General features: G+C 49.9%; 2 protein-coding genes across 2 annotated transcripts; both read right to left on the bottom strand.

Annotated features, from left to right (window-relative positions):
• Positions 1-5369: 5369 nt before the first annotated feature.
• On the bottom strand, positions 5370-8166 carry LOC119104070 (trypsin-1). The gene is made up of 5 exons (XM_037227748.1): positions 8160-8166; positions 7268-7611; positions 6747-6861; positions 6200-6354; positions 5370-5540 (listed from the first exon to the last, which is right to left on the bottom strand). Exons 1-5 carry the CDS (start codon positions 8164-8166, stop codon positions 5370-5372), a joined length of 792 nt encoding a protein of 263 aa, XP_037083643.1.
• Positions 8167-16624: 8458 nt separating this feature from the next.
• Positions 16625-19897, bottom strand: LOC119104071 (prostasin-like; the record flags this gene model as incomplete). Its single annotated transcript, XM_037227749.1, has 4 exons — positions 16625-18102; positions 18614-18768; positions 19200-19314; positions 19741-19897. Coding segments are annotated over 4 exons (589 nt in total), but the record flags the coding sequence as incomplete, so codon positions are not given.
• Between the last annotated feature and the right edge of the window lie 103 nt (positions 19898-20000).

Raw genomic sequence — 20000 nt, 5'->3', positions numbered from 1 at the left:
TACGGCCATGAACAACTATAAAGCAATTGTCACCCAAGAACGGAGACTGTGACTAAGCACGCCTCGTGAAACACACATGCGCCACCTTGTTGCAAAGCTGTTTGATTTGGAATCAAAACGCGTGTGAGATAAAACAAGTTAGGCCCTCCAGCGTGCCAGCATGGCGCACCTGCAGCAGCTCCGGCGTCGTCGCCGGCTCCCACCTTTGTGGCCAGCCTCAGCAGGGCGATTATGCGTGTGTTTTGATCCAGCAAGGAGGTTATGCATGATTAATTAGCCGAAGTGACGCTCATTCACAAGTGGCCTCACGTCAGTTTGGGTGAACGAGCATGACCTTCTTTTGCGTTGCATCTGTTATGCTCTATCTTACTCACTGGTACCAACTTTTACATCCATTTTAATCATGTCAGCGCACACTGTCACATAGTGACTGTCACGGATAAACGTTGGTTGTGCACAGCGAACATGCGGAAGAACATAACATTATTATCGCTTTTGAATGAGAGATTCACTTCAACGTGGGTAAATGAATTCTAATCTCTGAAAAACTGGGCTTGAACACGTCTGTTGAACTGTCAAATGCGTCAAATGAAACGGTGTCAAACAGCGTTGAGATATATTAAGGTGAATGTTCCACGTTTGTATGGCGTTTTTAACTGAAATAGCCATCTTGAGGACATTTTGACACAGTTAACGGTCATGCCCTTTTAAGACCCAAAACGCTCTGGTTCCTGAGTTGCACGCGCGCAAAGTATGAAAAAGGCTTACATACAGCCAGCTTCAAATCGCCTTCTGATTAATAAGGCCATAGAAGCGTCATTAGATCTCCGTGATAGTGCAGGCTGTTTTTTGTTGATCTTCAACACAACATGGCTACTGCTACATTCGCAAAAGGCGATGATGCTGCACATGTGGTACAGTCCGCTGATGATGATTGGCTGTTAGGAAGATTTTACTGCTGAATTCGTGTCGCGAACACAAGCGTGAGCAATTTCGCGGGTTGTGCAGACACTCGTCGTGAACGGGTCATTTTGCCTTCTTTCTAGGCCACAGGTCAATGTCATAAAAAAGAACGCCGTTGGATGCAAAAAAGTACGGCACCACCAAAATGGGCACTGTCCCAAAGTTACCAAAAAAAAGGACGCGACGGCAAATCTGTCTTTTTCTCCTGCTGGCGTTTTTTTCTTCTTCTACTAACCTATCTCTTACAGACAGCTCGGTTGGCTCCTTGTGTACAGGAGCACAGGACCTTCCACGGGTTTATGGGTTAGCAAGACATCATGAAACTATGGAAACATTACAGTGATTTTAGATCTATTTTCTCCAAGTATTTCTCACATATCGTACGACAAACTTTAGATCTTGAACAGGACTTTGGTTTTGAAGGGCGGTCGCGGTGAAGTTCGGAGTTGTGACTGAGGATCTGTGCGGAAATTGTGAGAAAACCTGCAATATAATAGTCCCACGAACCGTTCAAATGTGAGATCACACCTATTTAGCAAAAAATGTGATTCGGGGGCTCGAAATGTGGTGTGATCACTGGTGGTGTGTGCCAGTGGCTTGTATTGGCATGATGCGGTGGGGAGTGTACGTGCGAGATTTGTTCTTCTGAGAGAGAACATTGTTTTAATATTCTTCAACCTACTGACTCCCAATAAAACGGCATATAATGATGTCTGATATATGGATGCCTATTGATATTGATGCCTGCCTCCACCTGTATGTTTATGTTTGAACATGACAAGGAATGCTGGCAAATTAAGAGAAACACCTGGCACTTATGTTGCAGGGATGTTTAAGGAAGGTACTGGCACTGCTACTTCATCATGAACATGCCAACATTGTAAACCTATTGAGGTACTACAGCATTGAATTAACCCATTGCGTGTCATATCAGCACTTCATTTTGGCGGTAGGGACCGGTGTGTGCAGCACATTAATGGACGTGCTCAGTATAGGCTCACATTACATGGCTCTGCAAAATTATCTTTTGGTAAATAATTCTGAAAATATAGTTTTATTATTACTGATGCACATTGTACTGTCTTCCCAACTCTTGTATGCAGGCGAGCATTGCTTCTGAGTAATCAATGTCATAGTCACTGCAACTTGTGTGCGCTGGCAGCTTCATCACTTCCTTGCATTTTGCCCTTCCAACCTTAGCTACATGCACTTGTCATGTCTCCAGCATTGTGCAAGGTCAGCATGTTTGCAGCGTCATTTCACCACATGTAAAATTTTCCTGTTTTTTTTTTTAGTACAGCAGCCTGATGGCGGCAGCATGTATGACCATGAAGTGCAAGATGTGTTTGCATGTTTCTCACCTGCGTTTTCTGGATTTCCGAATCAGGCGTACCAGGCGATGCCAGTTATTGGTTGTCTGCTTTGCTGAAAATGATTTGTATTTGGTATCATGTGTTTTTGGTCAGTCATATGTCAGATGGGAAGCCAATACAAGAGCACATGCTTGACCTATCTTTTCATGTTGGAACTTATTATGAAAGCGGCATGGAATGCAGTCGAAAAGCCATATTGTTGTTCATTATGTCGTGCCACAGTACAGCACCGAGATAGTGCCAAAATGACACTATTGACCAGTGCCATCACACAATGTACCACATTGGTTGATTACTCTATGTCAAGCCTATGAGATGGCAGCTCATAATTGATGAATGACTGGTAAAAAATTTATTTAACAGTGCCAGAGGATTGTCTACGGCAAGAATGTCGTTGCACCACAATGGTTATATCAGGGTTAAGTAGTAACTGCATGAATAATACTAAGCCCAAAAAATCCCGGTTGCCCAACGTAACCGTCCTTACCATATCAATAGCAATGCTTTGACAATCAATGCATGGCATCATTACAACTTCATTAATTTTCGCATGACACCACATTCCCAGTTGCAAACAATTGAGACAATGTTACAAATTTGCTAATTTTGGCACCACACCCCATTTCCAGTTGCAAACAATAAGGACAGTGATAACTGTACACATCACATAATATCAAAGTCAGGACTACAGCACTCCGCGCAATGATGGGTCGGCAATAACGTATTGACAAAATCATCAACAGCAAAGCAGCAACAGCAGCAGCACAGCATATCGTGCTTTGATATTACTAATCTGACATAAAGTTGGCAGTCACATGTTGCGCATGTCAGACAGTCCACGAAAGCTTTTCTTACGGCCAGCACCAATACAAAAATCCATAAACAACCCACCCACTAATCGCCCCCCCCCCCCCTCCCACACAAACAGACCCCGCGACGAGAATGACCGGCTGGCGTCAGCTTTCGTGTGTTTTGAGGTATTCTGTAGGTCTGGCTGCCAGATGCTGCCAGGTTTTACTGTCGCCACAAACGCAATTCATGACGCAATCAAACGATAACGTAACGGGGCCCATCTTTATAAACTTTGAAATTAGGCTACTTACCGTCGTTTTTGAACTTTGAAAGGTTGCCAATAGTTACAAAGAAGGACTTCACATCATATCTGATGCCTAACTCAATATCTTGCAATGTGGAACGTTCCCTTTAATGTCTTGGTAGGCATACAACTGAGCATGATTTTCATGAACACATTTAGAAGGAATGGTCCGATGCAGGCTGGTTCGCTGAAGGCCGCAGCAAGATGTCAAGTGCACATTCGATGTCATAAGGTGTCACTGACATCAGATAACCTCCAGAGCGGAAGCTGCCTCCAAGGGTGACGGAAAATAATCTGATCAGCGGATATTACAGATTTCAGGCAAATATCAAACTTTGTATAGCATGCACCCATATGAGCTGGTCGAGGCCAAGGTGAATGTGATCTTGATAATAAGATCGATCTAAATTATAGGTAGCAAGGAAAAACAGCTAAACTGTCTTGGCTATATTGCCCAGCCCTGCTCTTTTGCGGTCTTTGTCTCCGCAGTATGTAGATGAATTTGACAACCATGTGATACTTATGAATTTCAATCCAGTTAATGCAATGTGATGGCGTGAAACCAGATTCACGTATTTCCAAAGACGTCACTAGACGTAAGGCAGTATAAAATATATGGATACTAATGAGTTTACTGTCATTCATCTGGTAAAAAATTGTTTTAGGTAACGTATTTGGTTTTACTGCTACAGCGTTTTGGCGCAGAGCATGATCAATGTACTTTCCCCGCCTGCATCAACATGTGGACAGGCCCTTCAAAAAGTTCCGACGACGTTTTATCACGGCCCCTTTCCGGAGGTTTGTGCGAAAGGCTCGACGACATTCTTTAGCTCCTGAATTGTGGGTAGGGTAGGCTTTTTACCTTTGCCAAGTTCCGGGAGATTGTGATCCTTTTGTGGTTCTGCGCGTTTGCAGTGCGCATTTGTGATATCTAACTGCCATCACCAGCAAGCTTGGCCATGCACTGTTCGTTTTCATGTATATCACGTGCATCTATCTAGCATTCAGTTGCTGGACTTAGTGGCCTCGTCGTACGATGCCCAATAAACAGATAATTTCGTTTCAGCTATATTACATTAGGACAAATACTCATCACGGTAAACAAGTCTCACACTTGCCACGGTTTGCGCGGCTGAGATCACATGAACCTGAAGGCTCATTCAAGGTTCATTGCATCACACCTTCAAAGCATGGCATTATCCTGAGCGCTTCCGGAACCGTCATAGCGCTTCAGTTGCATCAGATCTCACATGTGCTGTCTGATGCCTCCATCATACTAAAACGCGTAAAACTCCAACAACGTTGAATGCTTGAATAGCTTTGCTTTCAGTTTTTCATGTCTTGTCAGCCTGCTGCGTCGCTCACACCCTGCTGAGGTCACACAGCTAAGCCTCCCGGAACAGCAGTGATCTGATGGCACGGTAATCGGCTGATCCTCGACCTGCCGGCGGCAGCTCCCCGCCGCCATCTGTCGGATAAAGCCACAGCTATACATCCGGTGCACATTCGCGTGGAATCATCGGGCTGAAATAACGCGATAATCTCAGCTAGCAGTTTATACAAAAGAGCACTAAAAACACTGATGTATTTTTGGTGATGTGCGGAAGTGCTGGGAGAGTCTAATCATACCTCCGGGCTGCTTTGATGCGCATGATTGCTGACATCATTTGTGATGGATATTTTATGGTGTACATCACAGATCTCTCATGCGAGCGAGGGGTGGCCTCACGAGCGACTTGTGATAACTATGCAAGTACCGTCACAAATCCCAGCTGATTTTTCCTTGTATTTATGGAGGGTTGCACGATGCCAAAGACTGTAAGTTTGATCATTCACACCGGGTTTTTCAGCAGCGAGGCGCGAGCCCCCGTATTTCTGACATCGTCTGCCTCCGCCGCCCGTCTCGGCCCTCTCACCTGTGTGTGCGTACATGCGCTTCAAAAGCTGGTGCGGGCGCTGATCTGGCCCACCACCCACTTGGCGTACACGGTGAGGTCGGTGTAGATGCCCGGAAGGTTGGGCCTGCCACAGCCGATGCCGGCCGACACGACGCCGGCCACCTGGTACTCCTTCCCCACCTGCACCACCAGCGGACCGCCGCTGTCCGCCTGCCGGGAGGGGTGCACGAGCACCCGTCAGCGGAAGAAGGATGTGTGTCCCAGATACCACCAGAGGGCCGCCGCTGTTTGGAGGGCCTCTCGACCACTGGAAGGAAAGCTAAAGACGTCCACTGTTGTACCAGCGGGAAGCTGCTCTCTCCCGGGAAAATGCTAAGTATGTGGCATCATCAGGGCCTAGCAAGCCTGTATGCCTGCCGGTATTGACTATTTGGTAGCTTTGGCATGAAGAAGAGTGGGGAATAGTGGGGAACACTACATGCGCCTGAGGGTTCTCCGCCGAGACTTAGCCCACACAGGGACTCCTGCGAGGGGTATGTGCCCTGCGCTTGGATGAAGACCCCGATAGGCCGCCCACTCAAGGCTGGCGTATGCAGCGTGCCCAGGGTAAAACGGGGCGTCGCGAGTATGCAGGAATCAGCGAGAACGAGGGCAGAGAGGCGCCAGCGCCCTAGTCGGTACTGACCGCTTATATGAGCATCAGACACTTGTGCGCTTTCATGGCGTATGTGACGTGACGTCATATGAACAACACCTGGCGTAAGCTACGTGACGGTCACACATCACCAGATATGCATGTGAACCATTTCTAAGTGAAGAGCACCATGTGGAGGACTTGTAATTGTTACGCCTGTTCTCCAGCATCTCACCTGGCAGCTGTCCTTGCCGCCCTCCTTGTACCCGGCACATATCTTGCCCTCGCTTATTTTAATGCTTTTCTTGGCTTCGGTGAACCAGTCCTGGCAGGTCTGTCTGGAGAGGACGGGCACCTCCGTCCATTGCAGGGTGTCGGGACGAGTTCCACCTGCACAGCAACCATGGCTCAACGATTGTGATATTACATGCTGTGCAGTTCGCAGTACTGGCAGCATGCACTCAGCTAATACTGTTTAAAGGTCTTTTATGAAGAAAATAATATCTGGTCAGTTAATCAGATTTTCACAAGTTGAACCAAATTCCCGAGACCCTACGTGTCCAGATCAAACAATCGCCATATTTCTAGGTTGGAAATTCGATCAGAAATGATGACCAGAACGGCGTCATTAAGGTTTTTCCGACCAGACTTGAGCCGTGACCTTGATACTTAAGTATGTCCTAAAGCTCTGGCTTCTGCAGGCCTGACAGCGAATCTGAGCCCGACAGTCAGCTGATGTCTGACCCCCGGTAGCGTGGTCCCCGTGACGGCAGCCGTCTCACCTCTCCTCCACTCGTCCAGATAGCCCCAGCCGGCCATGATGGCACTCTTGCCCGTGAACTTCTCGCCTCCGACTGGCGGCAGGCACACCGGCTGCACGTAGTCACTCCAGGTGAGCTGAAGGGAAGCCAAGCGAACGTCAATATCGGACTTGGTTTGGTGCCATATCTTGAGATGGTCAGCACTCTCTCGATATGTCGGCACAGCGTATGATTTGACGATACAATGCCAAAGGGAAGGGATTGAGCCTGGTGCTGACGACAACGACTGCAGGGTTACAATCACACATGGAATTGATGAGGTCCAAACTCCACGGTGGTCACGGCCATGAACAGCTTAAAAGAAAACGTCACCCAAGAACGGCGACTGTGACTATGCACACCTCGTGAAACACACATGCGCCATCTTGCTGCAAAGCTGTTTGTTTGGAATCAAGTCGTGCGTGAGACAAAACAAAGTTAGGTCTTCCAGCGTGCCAGCATGGCGCACCTGCAGCAGCTCCGGCGTCGTCGCCGGCTCTCACCTTTGTGGCCAGCCTCAGCAAGGCGATGTCGTCGTCGAACTTGCCCTCCTGGTAGCCGTCGTGCACGATACGCTCGGCGATGGCCACGCTGTGTCTGCTCGCCTCGGGCCTGGTCAGGTTGTGACCGCCCACGGTCACCGTGAACTGGCTGGCCGGCCGGTCGCCGAAGCAGTGCGCCGCCGTCAGCACGTACTCGTCGTTGAGCACGGCGCCCATGCAGAAGTGTGAGCCGTGGTGCTGGACTGAGGCCGACCAGGGAAACTGGCCGTGGTACGCTGCCTGGCCGCCCTTGACCCGCGTCTGCCGCCCTGCCACCAGACGGCGGCCGCAGGGCACGTTCGCCACTGCAGGCACAGACACCACCCGTCACTGAAGTGTCGTGGACTCCGTGTACGCAGTGAGGGCATGGGGCTTTGGTAGTCGGTGACAGGAGGGTTGCCATGTATCGTGCTATAATGGTGCTTTTTTGGCCGCCTAGGTACGGAGATCTTTAAATAGCCGCAACATCATTTCGCCTGATATAATGCTCCTCCTGCTCCTGCTAAATGCTCCTGCTAAAACGGGACAACTAATGCAGGGCTGGCATGCGAGATGCGGTCCTGCAAGGTAGGATAGGTATACAGAATGCAGTCTTGAATGCTATTCTGGGTACTCGGCGAAGAAAGTGCCATGTCTCGCTATGCGATGTAAAATACATTTGGAAAACAATGTCATGCTATCCATGTTCCCGTCAATATATCAACTGATAAGTTCATGTTGTACCAAGCAGCGTGTTTGAATAGTCTTGGTTGACCATAGGCAAAATGATGTACGCAACCCGGCTGGTGCCTGTATCCCTTTAACCCCGTATAACCCTGCTTAAACACAGGGTTATATCCATAGCTGTACTTACAGTTCATCGCTCTCGTGCTCTGGCAAAGCACACCAATGGCGGACAAAAGCACCACGAGTCTCGTCATTTTGCACAACACTCTCTTTACAGGACACCAAACAATCCCGATTCCCTGCACTGCGCAGCTGCACTGACAATGTTTCCATCGTTAGCTTTAATTTAAGTACACTCACCTCTGCTTCCTCGGTGCGCGGATGACGCCATGCAAGGTCGCTTCCGGACGAATTGGAAGCATTTGCAGGGCTGCACGTCGGCTTCCGGTGCCAGCTCGGCGGCGAAACAAGCCAGCCACTGTGTGGCGTCCCGCGCCGCACGCGTCGACCTGCCGCCCCCTGTGACCTTACACGAGGTCAGACCGGACACGGCAGTGCCTGTTTGCGGAAGCGCGGCGCGCGAGCTAGCAGCTCTGGCGGGCCAGTGAGGACGGTCGGCGCCGGTGAGATGTCCGGACTGTGACGCCGAGGGTCTGTACTCAGAGACGGATGTCACCGGCGCATAGTGGTGTGGCCTTGGTCCATGTCGCAGATGCGTGAGAGACGGCCATCGGGGACGTGCTGGACAATATTCTGCGCCGGTAATTTTCATTGCAGTTTCAGCATATCACCGGCGGCTGTGGTCCGGGGCGATATTGTCCACTGCAGCAATGAAGCTGCCATTGACGACATTTCGACAATGCGGAAACAATGTTCCATGGTTGGGAGTACCGCCTCGGCCGTTCCGCTGGTGCGTGTGTTGTCCCCCATTATCTGTTTCCGATGTTTTGATTCCGCATATCAGCTGCCAGCGCGCGACTGACAAGGTCATCACAAGGTCATCACAGAGATGCAGTTGGCGGGGGCCTAGAAAGATCAACTGAAACGGCTTTACGCCACACATATTTTCCAGCATTTTTGCGCCTGTGCTCTTTTCAGTGAATTTTGCGCTGCACTCAAAAGGGTGCCGATGGTGCAGCGGTTAACGCGTATACGCGAGCTTCTGCACGTCTGAGAAACCTGAGATACGGGGTTCGGTTCCTCGCGGTGTCCGCCCTTCCTGTCAGGGAGAGGGGCAGGCGACGCCATACAACTTCAGCACCTGAGTGCGTCTTCACGCCCCAATGACGACGACGCGTTCGATTCAAAACGTGCAAGTAAAACGAGGAAAATGAGCTGGGTCGATCCGGCGGGTGATGCGGTCTAATCCATTACAGTGGGTCAGCTGTTGATGGGATCAACAAACAGGTTGAGCAAGCGGCTTCGGACCCGATGAACATTGTGCTTTCATGTGTTTCCAGGTTTTCATCGATTTGAAACAAATATGTAAGCACTATGTTCAAACAAGCCAGTAGATAGTCTGAGATCCAACATTTCGCTACAATATGCCATTTAATCGTTTTCAGGACCATTTGCTGCAAAACAGTCCAGCGGTATGTGCAAAACAGTCCGGTGTTTGTAAAATAGGCATGAAGAATCGCTGAATCAATGGTGCATACGACATCCAACACTGGGGCGCTTGTGAAGTACAGTCCCAACAACATCATGGCCAGTTGACAGCTGCGAATGAGACTCTGGTATACTGGCTTTGGCTCTTATTTTGAGGTGATTGGATTTGGATGGGATCAGCCTTGGAAGAAGTTGAAAGAATTGGATTTGGATTAAGATCCTACTTAACCGATTGGTATGTATCAGATCAAACACGATTTACCGGGTTCGCACTCTGCTCTCTTCATAGTCTCACTATCAGTAACGCAGCCAGCCAACGAAATCGGATGCTCCCTAGCCACTGGTTGGCCCCTCCACCATAAGTGATCGACCTGACAGGGAACGTGCCGTAACTTACAGGTAGTAGCGATTATAGACTTTCTTAGCTACGGGTGATGATGACTGATGAGTGAACCTAAAGCATTTTACGTTTTTTTTCGTTTTGCTCGATAGGCTCGAAACTTCGCAGTTCATGAGAGTTCATCGCAACTTGCGGACAGCATGCTCGATTATTGGTCAGCCGCGCTGGACCGCGTGCCGCTGTTGGCCTACGTGCTGCAGCATGGCCGGCGCGCGCTTCACCGTCTCGCCGTTGCATACCGTGCGGTCGCGTAATGCAATCGGTGATCAGTGCGTACAAATGTGCACAGTCCCAATAACGTCTCGCTTCAATACGTCAGCGGTTTTGCAAGGTTCAAAACGGCCGTTACCATAAATATATCATGCCACTAAATTGGCAACACCCATGTTCAATTACTAGCAGATGTCTACGATCGGAAGAGGGACATCAGCTGTAAAATGGTTTCATCTCGCAGGCAAACTGGACAAACTGAGGTAAACCGGGCGAGTTACAGAACACCCAACGCTTGAAAGGCAAATTCCTACAATGCAGGTAGGACTGCGAGGTAATGAACTCGTAGTTTTGACATACATTGCACACTACCCGCCATGTGATATTTACGAATCCATTGAAGTTGTACTAGGTTATGAATTATTACATAACATTACACGCACCATTGTGGTGTTTAACTGCAGGCTCACGTTTGTCAACACAAGCAAAAGAAATGACGTCCTACAACGGCACCCCTCACGCTCCTCCAATTAATTTTTTGCTGGTGCATGACACTTGGACGTCTAGAAAATCATTTATGAGGATTATACATATATATATATATATATATATATATATATATATATATATAGACTTGGACCCTACTAATAACCCTTTTGCCATCCCAACAAGCTCCTGTTTTCATGTCCAGGATTAGCGGCTCATGGGGCACCACTACATGTTGGGGGACTTGGAAGGGGGAGACTTGAGCCTCCAAAGCCCCCCCCCCTTCCATAGCGCGATAAATTCCGCGCCTCTGCCATTATGGATCAGTAGGTAAGTGCCCAAGTATACTTAGGCACAAGTGTACTTTCTGCTCTATGGAGCAAAGCTCGCATTTGATCATAAACTACACTTGGTGCACGCTGGTATCGTGCTTCTTCTACTTGCTTCTACTTGCTTCTACTTGCTTCTTCTACTTGCTACTTGGTATCGTGTTTCTTCTACTACTTCTTCTTCTGCTTCTTCGTGCATTCAGATTGTAATGCTTCTCAAGAAGGTATTGATATCCTATAAACAAGTAAAAGAGTGTATCGGTCGATGCAAGCCTGCATTGCCAATTTTGCAGCTAAATGCAGACTCCAGGCAGCGGGGCATGAATTTGAGGGGTCAGACTACTGCATGTCAGCTAAGTGCGCTGATGTCTGGCTGCTGCATGTCAGCCAAGTGCGCTGATGTCAGACTGCTGCATGTCAGCTAAGTGCGCTGGTGTCAGACTGCTGCATGTCAGCTAAGTGCACTGGTGTCAGACTGCTGCATGTCAGCTAAGTGCGCTGGTGTCAGACTGCTGCATGTCAGCTGAGTGCGCTGGTGTTTTCAGCTCCGTGTTTGCCATTGGATGTTCGCTAGTCCTGGCATATCCTCTTGGGAGACGGGGAGGGGCGGCGGACATTTGGTCTCGCTTATCTTGATGCGGCGCAACAGCGTTCACTTGAATGTTTTTGTAGCGATGGTGCTGGGTGGGGGAAAGAAGGGAGATATGCATCAGCTTTTATTCTGAGCTCCCTCTTACTTTAAGCAGCGATGGCAGGACTGAGATTCTTAGATCTGCAGGCACGCATAGCCTTCAGCTTTATATGTAGCGACAAAGAGCACGTCTTTGTTTTTGGTGAATGGCGTCTAAATGACCTTGTTTCCAATGAGGCAACTCGCCCCCCCCCCCCCCCTGGGGTAAATTGTATCACATGGTGGAGGAAGTTAAGCTTATATTTTCTTTGTCATGGAGTTAGTTACGTCGCAAGCAAGCTACATGCGCTACGACATATATACCAAATGGCCCATCCGTGCTATTTCATGATTCTTCGTCGTGGCAACATAACATAATTGTTTCCCCTAATATCAATCTATGATTTTTACGATTGCGGCCACCTCAGTTTCAGTCGTTCAGTTAGAAATTTTAGGTCTACAGACATAGTGTAAGCACCATCTCGTTTTCTGGGTGACATTAAGTTTTGATAATCATGTCATTCAATCATTGGCAGCAAGTCAATCAATGACATATATTCGATGCGTTGTATCTCTGACACAACATGCCCCATGTACAGTTGATGCAACATGTACTGCCCAACATCTTAGAAGAAAGTTCGTACCATCCATAAATTTTTGGCAAGCAGACGCCAAATGGCTTGCGGTACATCCGACACATGCACTTGTGCACCACTCATTATGACATTCAGAATGGCCTTGTTATACCGTAAGCCCTCAAACACACATCTACAACCGATCGCTATAGTTTTCACTGACATTCAAAAACCTGATCTGTGGCGCTCATCCCAAGTTGTGCGCGCGTTCACGGCCGAAGTAAGACTGAAAGGCAGTGAGTGCTACTGTGCTTCAGCTGAGTGATTCAACCCTGCCATCCATTGCATGATTTGAATAAATCACTCTGATGCTATTTGAACATTATACAACTTTTCCGTACTTCCTGATATAATATACAGTCTTGATGATACACTCTCCCGTGCCCTTTCTACCCTTCCATTATTTCTGGTTCTCGTATACATCATTTTGCATGCCCCCGAACAGGGGCGCAGCCAGGATTTTCTTAAGCGAGGCGCCAGGAGCTCAGGGAGTATGCAGCACGCCAGGAGCGTAGTTTCGCAAAATGAGTTTGGAGGGGGAGGCTGAACTGTGGGAAAGGACTCAGCCTACCCGCAGAATACGCCAAAAACTGGTTGCTGTGGAGATTTCACCCTGGCGAAATGGTGCCTCTGAACGTTGTTGCTGCGGGGGTGGGGGCGGGGGATGGGATACTAGGAAATTGGAAAATGTTTTTGTCTGTTCTTTGGTTTTTCACTCCTTATGGTTTTGCATGTTTCCTGACCACGTCTGTTATCGTATTGATTTAAAACCAATGCCTGCAGTTGGGTCTCAAAGCAGGGCAGCAGATAAGGAGGGGGGGGGGGGGGGGGCAGGGGCTCCTCCACTCTGTTCTGCACTTGACAATACATGCAGTGTGCATGAAAACATTTGATGATAATGTAACAAAAGGTAATAGATATATAACTACGGTAATACAAAATGATAATGATGGAGTCAAAATGGTACCTGAAACAAATACATCAGTGAAGAAATAATATAAATAAAGAGATACTCATCGTGTCAGCCCTCCACTATATTTCCAGAATGGATCCACGGGCACTGGTGCGCTATTATCATATTCTTTCACATAGCTCGGTTTTCCAATTTTCACTGGTGGATATTAATTACGATTGACCAGTAAGTGGTGGGTTCGGCTACTGCATTGGGTCTTGTGAGACCAGCTGCCGTGCCGCATCTCGTGGGATCGGTGACTACGCTGGCTCCAGTGAGGTCAGGTAATGAGCTGGCTTAGAGTCAGCAGAAGGTGAATGAGTCGATGCACTGGTATGACCAGGTGTTGCCCAAGGCCATGCGGCTTGTTCAAGGCTTAGGGGATATTTCGCCACGGTCCTGATTTATGTTTCCAGAACACCTGCAGCGAGTACATAGCTCATGTCACACAGGTTACATGTGGCGTGCACCGTAGGCGCACGTGCGTCTACGGTGCACGCCACAGTGCTTTACCATGGTTTCAATTGATCCGGTGCGATATGTTGCCGGATCGTCCTTGAAAATGTATTTGCGGCTTTGATTTGCTTTTAAGCCACATAATCGCCAAAGCTTTGCGTCCAAGTCTTTACCACATTCGTTAAGACTGGTCGTGGCCTGAGTTGTCATTTTTCCAGATTAATTGGGTATGTCTTTGAGCCGAAAGAACTTGCTCAACATACTGCAATCATGTCGCAATAAGCAATCAAACAGAAGCACCCATGGATCGATTCCGTTCATCGTCCAAAAAATGTTGAACTGCCCGAGACACATGGGATGCTATCTACCGAGCAAAGCAGGAAAACCAAGAGCCGCCGGGAATGGGTGTGGGTGAAAATGCTGCCCACCATCTGTGCCGTTACTTGTGTGTTTGCCAAAAGGCGCTGATGCCATGCATTTGAAGAAAGGCATGTGTCCGAGTGAGCTACTCTTTTTAAAGTTCTTGCACACCGAAAAAGGGCTTAGTTTGCTACAGTGCAAAGTCGTTTGAGAAAGCATGGCCTACTTACCTGTACATGAAAAAGATCATATCGTTATCACTGGCGTGTCATATCTAGGCCTATCGCATTTCGCGTTCCATTAACCTCGTTCGAGCAATGCATGACAGTCATTTTGTCCCAAGAAAATTACAGATTTAACGACATTTAGATGGCTCAAAATGGCCGGGGCGGGAGGGGGGGGGGGGGGGGGGCGGAGCGAAGAAAGCAGTGGGCCGCCATGTTGAGGCAGTCTGGGTTGAAATGACCGTGAGAAGATTACGATCTTTACATATTTGTATCATGGTAGCGGGTCATGTATGATAAAAGGAGGTTAAAGTGCCATGAGACTGTAAATGTTACAGGTGCGAGATATCGAGGGTGGCTGAAACGGCTAGATGCTACAAGATTGCTTGGCCATGAAATTTTGTTCTTTATTGGGCCATATATATTTAATGCTGCCAGATAAGAAATGTTTGTGTCCAGTGTGCTTGGCCAAGAAGGGCATTGTGCATCGCATTAAGCCAAACCCATTGGTACAGGCGGCCTGGCATGGTTTAACGATAACACCTAAGACGCAAGCAAATAAAGCATGCACTTCGGCTGATGCACACGTGCGTTTCACCACAGAGAACCGCCAAAAAAAAAAAACAACAAACAACCGATGTGAAATGGAATCGTGTTGATACAAAACAAATTCGTAGCCATTTTGAGGCCATGCATCTCGAGAGACCCAGGGTAAGGACTGAAATTACTGGGTCGATGAAATCACAATAGCCGCCAGAAAGCTTAACCTCAGTCGACAATAATTCATGTTAAGGGGTAAAACACGTTTAGATTCACATCCAAATGGTTAGCTTTACCGCATTTCCGTGGATTTCTAAAAAGACATCAAGTGTGTCTCATTTGGTGTAGGTCTAATCAGGTGTTCGGTGTAACGAACATCCCTCTTCTCTGCAGATTCTTTAAGACATTGTAAGCGGTCATTCGGGCCAATCCAGTATCTTCGAAGCAGCGATTAACCACAGGTTTGGAAACGCCGGAGTTGTCTTGCACATATGTAGCGATGATATCGTGAACCACGTGTCCGTTAAGGGACCCCCCCCCCCCCTCCTTAGAGCAAAGAGAGCGTAGAGATGACAGAGACTTGCCCCGCATACCGCTACCATAGGACCTAATAGGGCCTGGCTGACAGCACATGTCCATAATTCATTCATCGTCGCGTGTGACAAGAATCGTGCTCCCACAATGCATCCAGCCTTCACTACAGTCAGTCAAATTGGCTTTTGACGAACACAAGACCTTGGTTTCTTATTTCCACTAGTTCCGTCACCAACATCAGACCATGGTTTGTGGCTCCCGCTTGTTCAGTCACAAAGACCAAGCACGGGTTCGTGGTTACCATTGGTTCCTCAAAACGACAGACCCATTTTTATGGTTGTCGGTGGCTCGCTCAGAAAAGAACGGTTGCTATTTCCTTCTCATCAGTGGTTCCTTCGTAAGCGGTGGATCGGGTTTCCATTTTGTAGTTATCTAATGATATGCACTGTGTGGATACCCACTGGCTCCTGGCAATAACTCCGGCTAAGATTTGGTTCTCGCTGGTTCCTTTGACATCATACTGGACCTTGGCTATTGCTGGATCGTCAGCAGAATTCCCGCCAGGACTGGGATTCTAGCCTGATTTCTGAATATATCCCAAGCTGAATCTGAATCCTTGCTGGACATCTCGGCTAAATTCCAGGGTGGATCTTGGCTCTTGCTGTATTACTGTTAATACCCCAGACAGGATATAGATCCTTGTTGTATCTCTTCGTTTGGGTTCAAGCTGGATCCTAGTTCCTGCTGGTTCTTCCAGCACAATTCAGTAGTAAATCTTGGTTCTTGATAAACACCCCTTTTGATTTTAATGCAGTGAGAGTCGATGTAAACGCCAGAACTCTCCCGGGTACGTGAAATACGTCATGGACATTCAAAACGTATACGCTGTAAGCCCGCCAAATATTCTACATTCATCCCCATTGTCTATGCCGTCGAAATTCACTGTTAGATATATTTACCTCTGAATCAAGTACGCCTGCATTTTGTTACGCGACCACAAAGACAACACAGCTGAAATGTGGATGATGTAAGTACCAAGGACAAAACCATTCTATGTCTTTGAGCCACTCCCACCGGTTAACTTGTCAGCGATGGCTGTATAGCTGAACGGTCAACTGACCCAGCCTGTTTTGTCCTCCTGTTCCTCGCCACTCATGAGGAGTCTGATTTGAAGCATGAGAGGAGCTTTAAACATCAAGTACCAAGCTGTAAGACGTCATGAATCCTGATATCAGGCGAAACCTTTACTCATCTACGCCTTTTATTTGGTGTAATGCGTGCGCACATCATTCACAGGACGAAACAATGGTCACACAACTCGTCAGCTACGCCACTCTGTGCGTTGACCTCACATAAATCGCAACCGGTCTGACGTAAAGCCCGGTCATCCGCACTCGTCAACAGCAACAATTTATTTCAAACACCATCAATTAGACATGGGGCATCGCGGATGGACACAATAGTAGGCACTAAACTGGACATTCGCTCCCTTTAAATTAAGGCATCATGTAACAGAGACCTGAGCGGTACCATGGCACACACTTGCCGTCGCCCCCAGTACGGTACCATGGCACACACTTGCCGTCGCCCCCGGTACGGTACCATGGCACACACTTGCCGTCGCCCCCGGTACGGTACCATGGCACACACTTGCCGTCGCCCCCGGTACGGTACCATGGCACACACTTGCCGTCGCCCCCGGTACGGTACCATGGCACACTTGCCGTCGTTCCCGGTTCGGCACGATGGCACACACTTGCCGTCGTCCTCGGTGCGTGGCGTACGGACGGGATCAGACAGGTGTTTATCTTCGTGCAGGGCCGTCACGGTGAGATGCGAACGCTCTGTCTTAGCTGCGGAGGCACTTCAGTCTCTTGCAATATTCTCCCGAACTCTCCCCATATGCCTAACTGAATGATGGTCTCCTCACGAGCTTAGGTCCAGCGCTGCAGCATCCACATCTTACTTAACACAAATGTAATTACCTAGGAACCAAGCCATGTAATTAACTCATGAGCTAATTCATGCAATTTGTTCGAGGTAGCTGTCAACGAGCAATCATCATGGACGGGAATTAACTCCTTTGACTGTAACTCGTCCTCATGTTGCATGAAATTTGGTAGACATGGATGCCAGCGACAACTGAATAACCTGTGCATGCCCGCGGTGAGGCAGCTAGCCCACGTGTATCGCCGCACGCCAACGTAGCCCCTGCTGCCACTGCAGTCGACAGTCCGGAGAACACCGGAGAGGTGCGGCATGCTCATCCCCAGCTGAGCGGCCGAAGGCCGCACCGACACATGGGAGCGTACCGGGAGCTCTGGATGACAAGCAAAGCCCGGTCACATGACGGTTATGGACACGGGCGTGAGATCTTGACGAGCGACCGTCGAAGGTCGCGTTTTCAGTCGCGATGAACTAGCCAGGTGTCATAGAATTGCCCATTTTTAAAGCAACAAACACGACGGAGCGGGCGCCGGCGCCTCCACACTCGCCGTCACGACGCCGGGCAGTGCTGCCGCTCTGACAGCAGACCGCCCGGCCGCTGGCCGGAGCGTCTTCGGTTAGCTGCCGCTGGCGTTCTCGACGATCCAGTCGAGGTACTCGTGCACGTCGGTGTAGATGCCGGGCAGGTTGGGGCGAGCGCAGCCGATGCCGGCCGATACGACGCCGATCAGTGTGTAGTGACCGTTCCGCCGGGACACGAGGGGACCGCCGCTGTCGCCCTGCAACCGGAGGCGTCACAAGTCAGCACAGCTCCGCCTGCCTGGGGTTCGTGCGGCGCCAACATAGCACGGGACACTGCACCTATGCGGTGTTCGTGATGGTGCCGGCTACATCCGGCGCAGACCTGTTAATGCAGCGCTCTCCGCCGTATTAATCTCAGGTGAATGCATTTGACCGCGCTCACAGCCCAGAGAGCCGTTGCAGTAATGGAACCGCACCGGAACCATACCGGGACGGCGGCAGAACCGCGAAGGGATCGCACTGGAGCCACGACAGTGCTTGCGTTTCTCCTCTGACCTGGCCGGGACACATGTCGCACTCTGGCCTGACGGAGCCACGTGCAGCCCTCTGACCTGACAGAGCTGCGTGCCTCCTCTGGCCTGACAGAGACATATTTTGCACTCTGGCCTGACAGAGACACATGACGCATTCTGGCCTGACAGGGCCACGCGCAGCCCGCTGATCTGACACCACCCTCTGACCTGACAGCTGTCCTTGTCGTTCTCTGACCTGACAGCCGTCCTTGCCGCCGCTCTTGTAGCCGGCGCACAGCTGGCCGCGTCTGACGGTCACGCCTCTTTCGGCCTCGCTGAACCAGCTGGAGCACGTGGTGGCCGTCACCACGGGCACGTGAACCCGCTGCAGCACCTTCGCTTGCTGCCCACCTGCGTCGGCACGTGGGAATGCTGCGTTACCGGCGGAGCACGTTGGCGTCGGTACGCAGCGCATGTCCACACACGGCCTTCTTGTGCCAAAGCCATGGCGGCACGCTTACGCATGGAATGGCGCTTTTGACCAATGCATTGTTCCAAATACCCCTTACGGCAGCATTGTCAGCACCTTATGTCCAAAGGATTTAATGTACCGACATTGCCACAGTGCTGACTTGCTAAACGTCCGGGTTACAGGTGAACTTTTAACAGCAAACACCGGCGTATGAGGCGTATCCGCCGCTTCCGTTTGCCGCTCCGAGTTATACTTGTAAAGATGGCATATGCCGCTTGATGTCGTAAGCTAGGAGCCAGTATGCCACACTGTGCCAACGCTTGACAAAGGCCACACCAAGCGATATTTGGGGATTGTTGTCGATAGTGACCTTTGGAGTACTCGTCGAGCCATCCCCAGCCGGCCACGGTGGCTGGGTCGCCCTGCACGGGAGGCGAGCCGACGCTGGGCAGGCACACCGGCTGCTTGTACTGGTCCCAGGTGATCTGGAACGGACACGGGAGTCAGCTGAGCTGAAGGTAGGCTGCAGCGAAGCAACCACAGTGGACCGTGACTGTCGCAGGCAGCGCAGAGGCGTTTCACTTGAACTAATAGGTACTTGTGTTCAAAACGGGGTTAGTAGAAAAAATTGAGCGCTAAACGATTGCTCCATCTAATTTTATTCCCCAATGCTCGTGTTACGTTCCTGAATGGTCATTACGTCGAGCGCAGTCCAGTTCTAAGACCCACGAGTAAGGACCAATTGTAGAAATGCGCCGGCACTGAACACGCTAAGCCACCGTCGCCATCGGCGACAAGGAAAGGCCTGATCGCACACCACTTCATCTGCGAGCCGGAGCTGGCAGCGGCGCCGGAGCGCGCCGTTGCCACTAACGCGAGCGGCGAGGCGGCGGCCGCCTGGCGCAGCTCACCTTGTCACTCAGCCGCAGCGCGATGTCTTTCTGGAAGCTGGGGTAGCGATATTGGCCGTGGCGGATCACTTTGGCCACCCGGTGCCTCTCCTGGGAGTGCTCGGCCCGGGTCAGGTCGTGCTCACCCACCACCACCGAGAGATCCAGCCGGGCACGACTGCGGACACGGCGCGAGGTCAGCGCCGGCTCGGCTCCGCGGACACGGCACGAGGTCAGCGCTGGCTCGGCTCCGCGGACAGGCGCGAAGTCAGCGCTGGCTC

This window comes from Pollicipes pollicipes, unplaced genomic scaffold, assembly GCF_011947565.3.
Source record: "Pollicipes pollicipes isolate AB1234 unplaced genomic scaffold, Ppol_2.1 Scaffold_5734;HRSCAF=6790_pilon_pilon_pilon, whole genome shotgun sequence".
NCBI classification, from domain to species: domain Eukaryota; kingdom Metazoa; phylum Arthropoda; class Thecostraca; order Pollicipedomorpha; family Pollicipedidae; genus Pollicipes; species Pollicipes pollicipes.
The sequence above is the reverse complement of the archived record's forward strand: the minus strand, read 5'-3'. Positions and strand labels throughout refer to the sequence as shown.

Bases quoted from the DNA above. Each gene is read 5' to 3' on its own strand.
- LOC119104070 (XM_037227748.1), bottom strand. The intron at 6,862-7,267 runs GTGAGAGCCGGC...GCTTCCCTTCAG, and splicing joins TGCTGAGGCTGGCCACAAAG to CTCACCTGGAGTGACTACGT. The intron at 5,541-6,199 runs GTGAGATGCTGG...CCCTCCCGGCAG, and splicing joins GCGGCAAGGACAGCTGCCAG to GCGGACAGCGGCGGTCCGCT.